Source organism: Nestor notabilis, unplaced genomic scaffold (assembly GCF_000696875.1).
Source record: "Nestor notabilis isolate BGI_N333 unplaced genomic scaffold, ASM69687v1 scaffold15912, whole genome shotgun sequence".
NCBI lineage: Eukaryota > Metazoa > Chordata > Aves > Psittaciformes > Psittacidae > Nestor > Nestor notabilis.
The window spans coordinates 17,585-30,922 of NW_009917121.1; the positions used below are offsets into that span (position 1 = coordinate 17,585).

The following is a 13,338-nucleotide window of genomic DNA, read 5'->3' on the forward strand; positions in this document are numbered from 1 at the left end:
TAAATATATGCTAGAAACCTCACCCAAATAATACAGGCTTCCTTCAGAAGTTTCTGTCTTGATTTATTCTGGTATATCATGTTATACTTCAGATTACAAACTTCCCATATGAACCCTTTAAATTGCAGTGCCGCCTTTAAATTCAAAAATATGAATGCATGAGACATCTTCTTTGTTGCCTGATGTTTTTTAAACGCATCTAGTTGACAATATTCCTTCCATTCCCTTCAGAAGAGAAAACCTGTATTTTGTCATTAAAAAATAAATGCCATGTCCATTCTACCAAACTGTATGGAAAAACTCTACTATAATATAATATAAAATAATGATTTTCTCATACATTGTTTTAAAATTGAACAGAATGACTAGTTGCCTCCTTGCTACAGAGGTCTGTAAAATGGCTTATATTTTTTTTTCCCATGTAATTCCATTAAACTCTATAGTTTTAGAAAATATTTTCTATCTAAAGATAAAAAGATGTATTTGTATGATGCCATTGCTCCACTTGCCACAGTTAAGTCATAGTTCTCCTTCCAAATGGCCACAGAAGGGGATAATGGCTTATGTTGGAAATATTTAACATTGTCGCCATAGGATTGTCAACCTTTGGAGGCTTGAAGTCCCAGGCACACTCCTTCCATCAATCTACTTACCCTGTCCTCTGGTGCCACATCTTCACACACTCATGTTCTTGCTGAAGATGTGCTCAGGGTGCTAAGCCCAAAGCATGGGGTCAGAAAAACATTGGCCTGCCCATGCAGACTGGACCAGAGCTTTCACTTACACTGCAAGCATCAGTTAAGTGGCTCATTTAAAGGAAGATACAACTAAATAAGTTCCTAAAATAGTAGGAATTGACTTGTGTGTATATGGAGAAATCATTTTGTTGATTAGAAGACCAGGACTGAACTCTAGTCTGGTGACAGTTCCTGGCTTAGCACAGAAGGGGAATGCTCCTTGTGTAACCCATGGATTTTGTGATGGGTACAATCAAGTTACCTACTGTTAAAAAGTTCAACATTGTACAAGCTAGACACTTGCCACCCAGATAAAACTAATTTGTGTGAGACCTTATTTGGTTGCTGGCCTAGTATGAAGGCCGTAAGGACCCAGTCCTGTTTGATACTGACAGTCCTGACCTGGGCATTGTAAATGCTCATCAGCAGAGACACAGAGTTAAGGGCATAAAGGTCCATCAATACCCAATTTGATTCAGTTTAGTCCCCTGCATAAGAGCTTTTCTACTTTAAGGCCAAGTGTCCAAATTTTGTATGATGAACCTGAGAGAAATTACATATGTTTCATATTTCAGACAGATAACATGCTAATTAAGGTATATGAGTAGTCTGAGATCACTCTCAGTGAGGTTGTTTACATTTTAAAATATGAGCGAGGGTTCAGTCAGACTCCCAGCTGGCATTCCCATATGAAGTCATGTTGCTATATTGTCATCACATCCTCTTGTGTCAGGATATTAATCTGTCCCACTGTCTATTTAGTCATCCCAAGTAGCAGGTTTAAGTCTACACAGCATATTCAGGTCAGCCTTGGACACTGCTATATATCATATTTCATGGTGATACACTGAGTGTTGTCATCAGAAACTCGTGAGTACTGAGTTTGTTTTAATTTTGTTTTCTTTTGCAGACCTGAAAGGAAGTGTGACCAGCCAATGTGCGAAGAGCATGAAGATGAAAGAATTAATATCTATTGTTTGAACTGTGAAATGCCCACCTGCTCCTTGTGCAAAGTCTTTGGTGCACACAAAGACTGTCAAGTTGCTCCTCTCACAAACGTTTACCAGCAACAGAAGGTAAATATCTTTTTGTATGTCACAGACAACTGATAGGATCATCAGTAGGGCTTCCTGTGAGTTTCCAAAGGGGCATGGGTGTGCCTTTGCCATTCCTGTGTGTGAGTGAAAGGCTCACACAAACAGTAATTTTTATTAGCGTAGTGAGTAAACATTTTAGACAGCAATTTGATGTGAACCTGAGGATCTCTTTCAAGATTCCTAATATCTTTTTTCAGTGCTTTTAGATCAGAAAAACAAGTGGGATTTACAACACATGAACTGGAAAGAGAACAGACCATTACAAACCAAATAGTTATCATCAGGCACTTTTGCCTTTAAGCATCCAATTTTTAAGAAAAGTTAAGTGAAAAATCTCCTTCTGCAAGTGAATGCAGGAATATTCAATAGTTGGCAGCACAGGATGTACCTAACATCCTCTGCCCTTGCTGTCACCAGTAGAAGACTTGTTTATTTTTAATACAGTATTAATTTAAAACCTGACTCACTGGGTTATTCTCCTGAGATAAACAGCTCATTTTTCTGGAGGGTCCCAGTGGGGCAAGCAATCAGACAGGCCAAGTTTGCAATCCCAGACTCCAACTTTGTCACACAGATGCTTGTGTGTGGAAACTACAAATGAGAAGTTGCTTTAGGAAAGTAGTTACAAACATTCTTTTCAATCAAAAAAAGGAGGGAGAAGGGGGAGAAGTTTCTTGGACTGAATCTATGCACCCAGTCACTCCCTTTGCATGGAGATTTGCAAGGAGCAGTTTCCTTCTCAGAGTGCCTGTGGAACGGGGCTGTCATGCCCAAGACTGGAGGTGTAACCTGGAGGCTTCAGGATATGTGCTTCAAAGGATTATTTACAAAGCTGGGAAGGCCATGGCTGCCTCTATCACAGGAGACTGCCAAGAGACCCTCACCCTCCCCAGCACCCTCAACAAGTTCCCTAAGGACCAGCTTCTCTGCTTCTCCTTTTCTAAAGATACCTCACAGTCAACCCCATCCCCACATTCAGGCCATTTCTTTCTTCCACTGGTTTCCCTCATGCCAGTGGATCAGCAGTCTCCACTTTTGCCTCCTCCTTTCCTCCCTTCTCCTCTAACCACAGCCCCAGCCCTGCTGCCTTCATGCCAGGGGCTCTGTAGCGCCCTGGTCCTTCCAGGTCCATGGACACTGCCAGGGTTGGAGCATTCACAACTTCCTTGGGCAACCCATTCCAGTGTCTCACCACCCTCTCTGTGAAGAACTTCTTCCTTATATCTAATCTAAACTTCCCCTGTTTAAGTTTGAAGCCATCACCCCTTGTCCTACCACTACAGTCCCTAACGAAGAGTCCCTCCCCAGCATCCTTGTAGACCCCCTTCAGATATTGAAAGGCTGCTATGAGGTCTCCACGCAGCCTTCTCTTCTCTAGTCTAAACATCCCCAACTTTCTCAGCCTGTCTTCATACGGGAGGTGCTCCAGTCCTCTTATCATCCTCGTGGCCCTCCTCTGGACTTGCTCCAGCAGCTCCATGTCCTTTTTATGTTGAGGACACCAGTTAGATGTGCCACCTTGAAGTGGGACAGCATCTAACACACTCCTGCTTGCTCTCCCCTTACTTCCTAGTCCGAGCTGAGTGATGGCATTGCAGTCCTTGTGGGGAGCAATGACAGAATGCAAGGGATAGTCACGCAGCTGGAGGAGACCTGCAAGACGGTTGAGGTAGGTACCACCTCTTTAAATGCAGTTATTTCAGCAAGTCACATCTTTTAAACTGCTGGTAACAATCATTCTTTAGCAGACCTCACTTTACCCAAATGCACCCCCACAGCCTTTCAGTAAACCATTACCTAAGGCTTTGTACAGTATCAGCTGTACTGCCTCAACCAAAGGATACATCCTGCTGGGCACCCTGCCTCTGACATTGGCCATGTGATCAAGGACAAAGAGTAAGAATAATCCACAATAGCACATCTTGCTCAGCATTCTTAGTGGCATAAGATATGACTGAAGTTAAAAGCAGATTCAACAAAATCCCATCAACTCCCAGCTCATTTAACAACTAAGATCAGGTTCTAGAGCTGTAAAAGTCTAAAGCCTGACTGGTCCTGTGAACAGAGTCTTAGTCTAAGCCATCTGTGTAGCATGGCACCCAAGTATGTCAGTGACCTCTGTATTTGGTTGATTCTGCACAGAAGTACTCTTTAATACACTTATGTTGTCCTTTGAGGAGTTTTGTTTTGTTGCTTGTGGGAGAGAAGACTTTGGGTATTTACTGGCTTTTCTCATAAAGGTCTAGTAAGACCTTTATGACAGAGCTGGAATTAGTTTTGTGTCTTTCAGTAGCAGAAGTGGCTTTCATTTCCTCCAAGAGGTTTGTACCAGCAAAGCAAATATGAATATCAGCTCTGACCAACTTGAGCATCACAGAGCAACAGGCTGAAAGGAGCTCATATGGATTGATTTTGTGATAAGAGTTTGATGAAGCATCTAGTGAAGGAGTTGCATCCCTCTCAGCCCAATTAGAATTATACTGAGCCTTTAGAGCTGGAGCAGAAAAGAGAAGTGGCAGAGAAAAATAAGTTAATCCAAGATGTATAGATTATAATTGGTAAGAAAAATTGATTCCACAATCTATGTACACAATTGACCAAGGCTCCTATTTCCTTAGAGCAAGGAAGAACAGAAAATGTCCAAGTTTGGTTCAAAGAACATAAAACCATTAGCCCAAGTAAATGAGAGTGGATGTTAGCAGCAGTCAGAACTTTGTAGTCAGGAAGGATGAAGTTGCAAGGATGGGTATGGCTACTATCAGGACTTTGCAGACAGAAAGAAGCTTTTCAAGTAGGTTAACTGCAGAAACTTGAATGATACAAAAGCAAAAGCTTATATTCATTTAAGTTGAACTAGCTGAACCAGAAACAAAACTTCAAATATCTAGTCTGAAGTATGGACAAAACTCTATGCTAAAAATACCTTAATAAATACAACAGTTTCTGAGACTGGCTTCCTCAGTCATCCACTCAGTTTAAAGTCTAACCTTTAAACTCAAATCCCAAAGAAAGTGCAGCCATTTTACCTTCAGATGTTTTAACAGGCTTTTCACCTTTAAAGTCAAAGACTGCAGAAAATAGATCGTAGAGCTTACCTTGGCACTTCCTTGTTACATTTCAAGCAAATCACATTTCCTACCACACAAGAGCTTTGTCTGAATTGACATCAGTTTGTCCTTGAAGATGAAAAGCTACAGCTGGAGCTAAGAAATGTGCACACATGGAAATAATACTTATGATCCAGGATTGTCTCTTCTCTCTGCTTAACACTTTGGAGAGAACAGTAAATATCTGCTTTAGCAGAAAATACATGACCGCTTTCCTTTTAGCTAGAGTAAGCAGTAGCCTACAGTTCCATATTTAGTTATTGCTTCTACCCAACCCTAAAAAACACATATTACACTGAAAATAAGAAAGGAACGGAAAACAAAAATAAAGTACTGTTTAGCCCTGTAAGCAATATAAGTCAAATAATGAAGGAAAAATTGCTATGTTTCAGTCAAATGCTAATAGCATAGGCCAGTCAATACAGATATTCCAGAACAAGCAGTGCACCTCATGCTCAGTGGCAAGGACTCCTTTATTTTTGCTGTAGCCATGCTTTAAGAAACAAAAAGGCTGAGAACATTTCAGAATGGAAAGTCATGTATTTTTTAACCTTTTTCATTACACAGAATCTGATTAGGGTAGTTCCGTGAGGCAGAGACTTCATATGGGAATATTGTATACAGAAAGAGAGTATTTCAGAAATATTTCAGCATTTGCAGTTAGGAACCTGTTTTGCCCTCTTACTTTTGGGGCTCACAGCTATGTAATATCTGCTGGCAGGAAATAATGTATATTAGATCTGAGAGTCAAGAAAGGATCTCTCAGGACACCCTGCTATCACCCTCTTGTTCTCCTTCTACCTCTTGTCTTGTATCACATGGCAAAGATAGTACATACCTGTCTTGAAATTAAGGTTGTTTTACAAGGGGTCTGAATGACATTTCAGAGGAGGTCATTGTAAACTAAACTGAAGAGGAACCTGTAGCAAGCAGAAGTGCAGGAAACACTGGGAGAAAACTAGGACAGGAGTGAAAGAAGAGAGGAAGATTACTTGAGGTCTGAAGAACAGAATGACACCCAGGAACTGTGACTCACTTGGTTTGAAAGCTTCCTTATCCCCACCCCTTAATTCACTAATCAGGAATTTCTGGGAAGTGGCAAGCACCTTCAGATGGTCAGGACAAGCCTGACCCCCTGCAGGGAGTTTTAAATTACAAGTGCCTGGTTAGCCTACTCTTCCTCATTAGAAAGCAGAGGTAGATACTTGGGTCAGTGCAACAAGATCTGTTTTCACTTTCCACCCCTCGATGCAGGCTATGATTTTTGGCCACACGTCCAGTTTTGAAAGTCTTTCTTCTTTGAATGATACAGAGCAGACTGCCACCACTCATAGGAAACAGCTCTGGCTGAAAGTCAAGAGAAAAAGTGTGATTCTCTTTGGCCAAGTGCTATGAATAATCAGTCTTATCACTTCCAAAAGTACTGTTGAACTGTAAATAATCCTGTGCTGCCAGGATCTCAGCATTATGCCTCAAGGGAAGAAGATGAGGAATTGATTCAGCCTCAGCTCCTAGGAAAGATTTTCAAATAATCACCATCAACCACAGCCAGATATAACCACAGTAAGGTTTTGCCCCAGGGCACACAGATGACTCAAGTACTTCTGTTTGGTAGACCTCAGACATTATAGATAACCTGTCTCCTATTTCCTTCCCATATATCCTCCCTTGCAAGTGCAGTGTGTTCTTGTTAGAGAGCACTCAAGGAAGCAGTCATCAAACTCATCCTCCTTACTCAGTGAAATATGGTATGTTGTCTGACTGGAAGGACAATAAAAGTGTCTCAAAAAATGATGTGAAAATCAGTGCCTGAAGGTGGGGTTGGAACCCAATTCCTCCTTCTTGTCTCTGTGCTTCTGTCACACACCGTTTTCTTTGTGGTACTGCTACCTCACTCAGTGCACAGTAAACGGAATATAATGGACACCTATTGTCAAAATAGAGTCTAAGTGGGTGTATGTGAAAATCAAGCCCAGCCAGGATAGTTCTAGGTTCTCTGGTAGAAAAATAAAATTCTCCAGAGCTGATATGAGACAATGACTCCTCTAAAAATCTAAATCTAAAAATCATTCTGTCCATGCAAATGAACCCAGCTGCTAACACAGTGGAGGTTTTTACTTTTTCTACAGACTTTGATGTGTCACTGCAGATATCATAAATACCTTTTACAGTTCTTTAGCAGACTGGCAAGTTATACAATAACCTGTTTGGGGGCTTGAAACTCAGAGTTTGAGAACGGTTTTAAAACTTTTGTTCCAGTAGCTTGAGCTTTGAAAATTATAAAAGTCTCTGGGGTCATTCAGAATCCTTTGCACTGCTCAGAAGGAGGAATATCTTTGATGAAAAGGCTTCCAAGTAACTGTAAAAATAGAAACTCTTTTAAGAACATAACATGTTTAACATAAACCAAACGATTCACAGGAATGCTGCAGACGACAGAAAGAGCAGCTGTGTGAAAAATTTGATTATCTCTATTCTGTACTGGAAGAAAGAAAAAATGAGATGACACAAATAATCACCAGAACCCAAGAGGAGAAACTGGAACACGTCCGCTCCCTGATGAAGAAGTATGCGGATCATTTGGAAGCTGTGTCAAAGCTGGTTGAATCAGGAATCCAGTTCATGGAAGAACCAGAAATGGCTGTGTTTTTGCAGGTATAAAGTCTGTAAATGCAGATAGAAGAAGAATGATGGGTTTATTGAAGTACTATTTAAGCATTTCTTGATTTTAGGCACATTCAGAGTTTGGTCATCTTTCGGTGAACATTTACACAAACTCATTTTTTAAACACTTGCATCAGCACAGACAAATGACTAGTCTTCTTGTGAATAGTATCCAAACTAAGAATGTATTTGATATTCTCACCCAAATATACTATCCTGGGTATGAATTTCTCAACCCCAGAGAATAAACAGGAATTTCAACATTTTCTAACATATCTGTAATGTCCCACTGTTGTAATATATGTGTACTTGAACTTCTGTGAGTTATAGGTTTTGTTTACATATTGACAGAGTGATTAACTTCTCACGAATTAAATATTTATGTTCTAAGTCACATTTTTATGATTTTACTTATTTTTTTCCTACAATTTCTCTATATTAAAGGCTGAAAGGATGTTTTCTAAAATATATAGATATATTAAAAAAAACACTATTTTCATCAAAGAATTGCCTTTGATGAGTACAATATTCTTTCCAGACAAAGAGGCTCCAGAAGTATGCCCTTATGGATAGTCAAATATAGTTACTGTGACTGAAGATGGTAATGCAACATTGCTTTTCACCACAAACACACACAAAAAAGGAGCAAAAATATTTCCATTTTATTTTTGAGAAATTGTACGTACTTCCTATCCTATTTGGATTTTAATTAAAAACTTTTCAATGAACTAAAAGGTTTACTCACCTGCATACTAATTATCATGTAAATCTGATCTCATTCATAGATCTCTCATGGTTGTCATTTATGAGATCCATAGTAGCATGTTTAGAAGCAGACACCGTCAGAATAATATTTCAATATATAAAATCTCTGAAAAAAAAATGAACCATTTAAGAAGTCAGTTGTTTCCTTTTTGTTTTCACAGAATGCCAAAACATTGCTACAAAAGTAAGTACCTAAACTTGAGACTCTTGATCATTATAATGAATTACAAGTTGCTAATTTATCTGCAAATCTAAATGCCAAAATAACTAAATTCTGTGTTTTAGAATTACTGAAGCATCCAAAGGATTTCAAATGGAAAAAATAGAGGATGGGTATGAAAATATGAATCAATTCACAGTGAACCTTAGTAGAGAAGAAAAGATAATACGAGAAATTGATTTTGACAGAGGTATGTCATTTATTTCACCTAAACTGCTTACTTAAATTGTAGCTCTGTGTGATTTACATTATGATACTGGTAGCAAAACTTGAATCAGCTATTTCTATCCATCCCAAAGTGTAACTAGACCATTTCATATCAATTATAATCAAAAGCAAAAATCCATCACAGTTGAAAAAAACACATAACATGTTGACACCATGAATCTTACCTTTTATATGTCCTCAACACTTTCCTAAGCCTGAGATCTTTACTGACTCCTCTTGTGAAGGAACCACGAAATTAAACTTTTATTGTATGGCCTGTCTGCTCTAAAAAGGCATTAAAGAAGTAGATTACTTCTTTACTTATTACTTTAATAATCAAGTTTATTACTAAAAGAAGTACTTATGACAGATACTTTTTTTAACTCTTTTTTTATAATAATTGAGAAATATAACAGAAACATAAAATTCAAGATCACAAGAGCTACAAAGGGAAGCAAAAGTTGTTGTCATCTTTCATGCATTTAACATCATGTCATGTCATTTGTCATGACATCATGACTAAACATGTTTAATACATATATAATAGTGCAAAGTTGTAATTTTACATTTACCAAAGTAGCCTGAAATCTAGGCTCACCTGTGCTTTACCTTACAGCGTAACCCACGAGAAGTTAATGGAGACAAATGTTTCAAATAAGCAGATCTCTCCTATTAAAAGGCAGCTGTAACAGTCGTCTTGATATCTCTAATTTTCTTGCTAGCACTGGATTCTGCTGGTCCATTTACATTTACCTTTACCAGCCAATTAAGTCTTATGCAGATGCCTCCCATCTCTTACTCCTCTGCCAAGATTTATACTAACTTCAGAGTGCATGGCTGCTCTCTGCAAGGGACCCTGCACACCTGCCGTGCCGATCTTTGTATGTAGGTTGGAATCTGTTGACTATACTTGGCACTGGGATTCATGTAGTGGGACAGCAGCTGTGCGCCAGTCAGCAGCAGAGAAGCAGGTGTCATCTCACAGGGCCATGAACCTCCAGGGATTTGTCCTGGGAAGTACAATCCCTAGTCACAGCCCCATGCCCAGTTCTTCCCTGTGATCAGCCACAGCTGCCACATCCCTGCCATGCACGGGCATCTGCCAAAATCGTGACCTTATGCTCTGGACAGACACACACCCCCACCATGTGATAGGGAATGTGATACCCACCTCCTGGAGACAAGCCATAAGCAAGGGCTTTGGCATTCAGGAGTTCAGTCCTGTATTTGAAACTCGTACTGCAGCCAGTGAGGTCCCCTGCAGCCCAGGGATGTGTAAGCCGAGATTCAGCACTCTGCTTACAGAAGTGTATTTGCCTGCAGAAACATCTCTCCATTATGAGGGTGTTACTTAATTCGCATATCTACATTCCTTCTAAATATTCAGGCAGAACTATAACCTGTGCAAAATGTGCAAGCAATTTGGAGCTTGCATTAATGCATCCACTTAAGTTTATTTCTCTGAAGTGCTAGCATGGCTCTGAACAACATCAGGTGTTTATGAGAATGAGTAGTGTGACTATGCAAAAGAAAGTGCATTGTTAGAGGGCTCCCTCTGGAAACGAGCCAAGGCATGAATGCTGACAACAGGATGGGTCAGATGATGCAGAAGTGATGGTTTGACCAAGTTTGACAGTCTGATTTCAGGAAGGTCGGTATCCCAAACTTCCAGTCAGGTATTGCAAAGCACTGATGCGGTAAAGATCTATTTTGATGGCTTCAATGGTGTTTAAAACAAACATGCACCTACAATTGCAAGAGGGACTTCTTTCCCAGCTGATTATGTCAGACCAGGTGTCCTCTCTGCAAAAAGTGCAGGGCTGTGCTGCACATCCCTCATGAGGATAACTGCATTGACTGGACTTTTTGTCCTCCTTCCCATGGAAAGGGTCAGCTTTAGATTTTAACAAGTGTGTGTGTGTGTGTGTGTGTGTGTGTGTGTGTTTGTGTGTGTGTGTGTGTTCAGGGTCCTTCCTGCTGCAAAGTGCCTAATGACAGATCCATGGCAGTGCCTAGTCCAGGCTGTTGGGACCAGGCTCCTCACCTATGTCCTCTCGCCAGCCTGCTTCCCCTGCCAGGCAGAAGATTATCAGTACATTTGCCATGCAATTGTAAATGGCTTTTTAATTACATAAAGATTGTAGTCATATTCATGTGTTGCTCATCCCTGTCCTTTTACATGTGTCCTATCAGAGGAAGAGGAAGAAGAGGAAGAGGAGGAGACAGTGGATGGTGAAGACTTGGATGAAGTCCACACAGAGTCATCAGGAGAGGAGGAGGTGGAGGAAGAGGTGGAGGAGGAAGGCACTGAGACAGCACCACAGCCACCTCGGCAGGACCCTGAACCACAGGGCACAGCAGGAGAGCCCCCAGCCAAACCCGCTGCAGTGCCACTGCCTGCCACCCCAGCTGGTCAGGTAAGTGCCCTGGTGCCTCAGTGCCCTGACAGCTATGCTGAGTGCGCCCTGGCAGAGCAAGAAAACACTCCCTGGTGCCTTGTAGGCACCATATGTCAAGAGCACGGCTAAAGGAGTCAACGCGCTGGAGAGCAGAATTGTTTATTGCCCTTGTATACATATACACAACTGTACCCTTTCCTCTCAACCTGTGTATATATAGCTTAATAGGCAAAAAATTACACTGCTAGATAAGTTGAGATGTATATGGGATACATAAGATATAAATAGAAGAGATCTAGCTTGGGAGTCAGGCACATTACAATGAGTTTTCTGCTTGCTGTGGTTTAACTGAGACTATTATAAATGAAATGGTTGTTAAAATATTTTTACCAAAAGAATTTGACATTCCCTCTGGATTTAGTGAGCTTTTCTGCATCAATTTTTACATCGTACCTCCTACCCATTTTCTGTGAATGGCATTGGCCACCTTCTGCTTTTGTCATTGTAGGGATTTCATCCCGGAGGATATAGGAATATCACAGACCAAAAAGGAGACGAAATGGTCTTTTACAACCTAGCAGCAAATAGATTCAGGGTGTGAATAATTTAGGCCAGCACTTTTTCTTAAGGAATGTGATTAGAATGAGACCATGATTGCCGCATACTCTAGAAGACCGACATAAAAAAATATTTTTTCATGTGCTACTTTAGCTGGCCTAACATACAATTAACTTAGCAAATTCTCCTCTTATGCAATTTACCCAGTGAAGCTGCTGAGATGGTAAAGGCTGCTATGAAGATACTTGAGTAGACAGGTGTGTAAACAATAGAGCACGTAAGGAATCTTTGATTGTAGCAAGCTCCCCACATAAAACAAGGGAAAATAAATACTATAGATTCATTCTTGCTTTGATTTAAAAACATACATGAGTTAACACCAGTTGTGTGAAAATGTTCTTAAATCAGGCTTTATCGATTTTTGTATTTTGAGGATTTGCACTGACTTAACTAAGTTTATGTAGCCTAACTGATGTAGGGCTTTATGCAAACAAGAACTAGATATGAGCAATTCTTCCCACTAACATGAAATCCCTCAATTCTAAGGCTAAAGTGGGAAATTTGACAGCATGCTGCTGTAGCAACTGTAAAACGTTATTAGGAAATGGTCAGATGTGGAGTCAGACATGGCATGTGGGTGTTGCGGTGTGTTGGGATACCTGTATTTCAGCTTTTGCCTTCTGATGCAAGAAAGGCAAAGCAGAAATGCTGTGGTGATAGCATGAACCATGTGGGTGAGCCCTGAGAACTTGGTGCAGGTAGAGAGGTGCAGTTCAACTGGTTGTTCCTCTTCCTGGCAGAGAAGCTGTGCTTGTCTTACAGCACTGATAGCAAGGCTGGTGGGCAAATATTTCTCTCCTCTGTCTTTGTATTATCCTTATTCTGACTGCTCATATCAACAGGCTTGTTGGCAAATGAGTTGTTTTTAACCCAAAACCTGACAAGCCGTTTGAAGGTACCTACACCTGTCCACAGCTGGTACCGGTTCATGAGGCTTTTAGGCACAATTTATTTTATTTTTAGGATCGAACTGGATGTTCATCTGAATTAAGGAACTGCTTGCTCACTCCTTTCTCAGTCAGCATCCCCTTCCCAGCTAATTCTACCCTCCAATTCTATTATTTGGGTAACTTATTTTCTTTCCCTTAGCTGTGTTATTTAAATGATAGTTGCTTTTGCTTTGCATTTTGATCGTAATTCTTTCAGACCATATATTAGGACAAATCTATTCGTTGCAATGATATATAACAAACATGGCATGCAGAGCAATGTAGCTATGGCAGGAAGGTAATGTGGTGCACTCTGCTTGTTCTTCTCTTTATCTGTCCTGATTAAGGATGAGGTTGTGACACCAAGTGGTTCTCAACAGACCCCAGAGTCTGACACTCAAGTGCCGGCCACAGCAGAAGCCACCGATCCTTTGTTTTACCCTAGCTGGTATAAAGCTCAGTCGCGGCAACCAAGCAGTCCAAGCTCAACCCCAGTGAGTGGGCTGGGGACAGTAGGGCCTCCTATTTCTCTGGAGACAAGTGTAAAGAAGGCAGAAGCCCCGGCAACAGCAGCAATCAAGGAGAGTGCACCAGG

At 40.6% G+C, this 13,338-nt stretch overlaps 1 protein-coding gene across 1 annotated transcript in view; it reads left to right on the forward strand.

The window, feature by feature from the left end:
- The window catches only part of TRIM55 (tripartite motif containing 55), a 37,107-nt gene that overhangs the window by 6,881 nt on the left and 16,888 nt on the right, over nt 1–13,338 (forward strand). The window contains exons 3-8 of the mRNA XM_010024949.1: nt 1,648–1,813; nt 3,408–3,503; nt 7,363–7,596; nt 8,532–8,554; nt 8,656–8,780; nt 10,991–11,214. Of these exons, the coding sequence (XP_010023251.1) occupies nt 1,648–1,813; nt 3,408–3,503; nt 7,363–7,596; nt 8,532–8,554; nt 8,656–8,780; nt 10,991–11,214 (868 nt within the window). The remainder of the gene's footprint in view (nt 1–1,647; nt 1,814–3,407; nt 3,504–7,362; nt 7,597–8,531; nt 8,555–8,655; nt 8,781–10,990; nt 11,215–13,338) is intronic.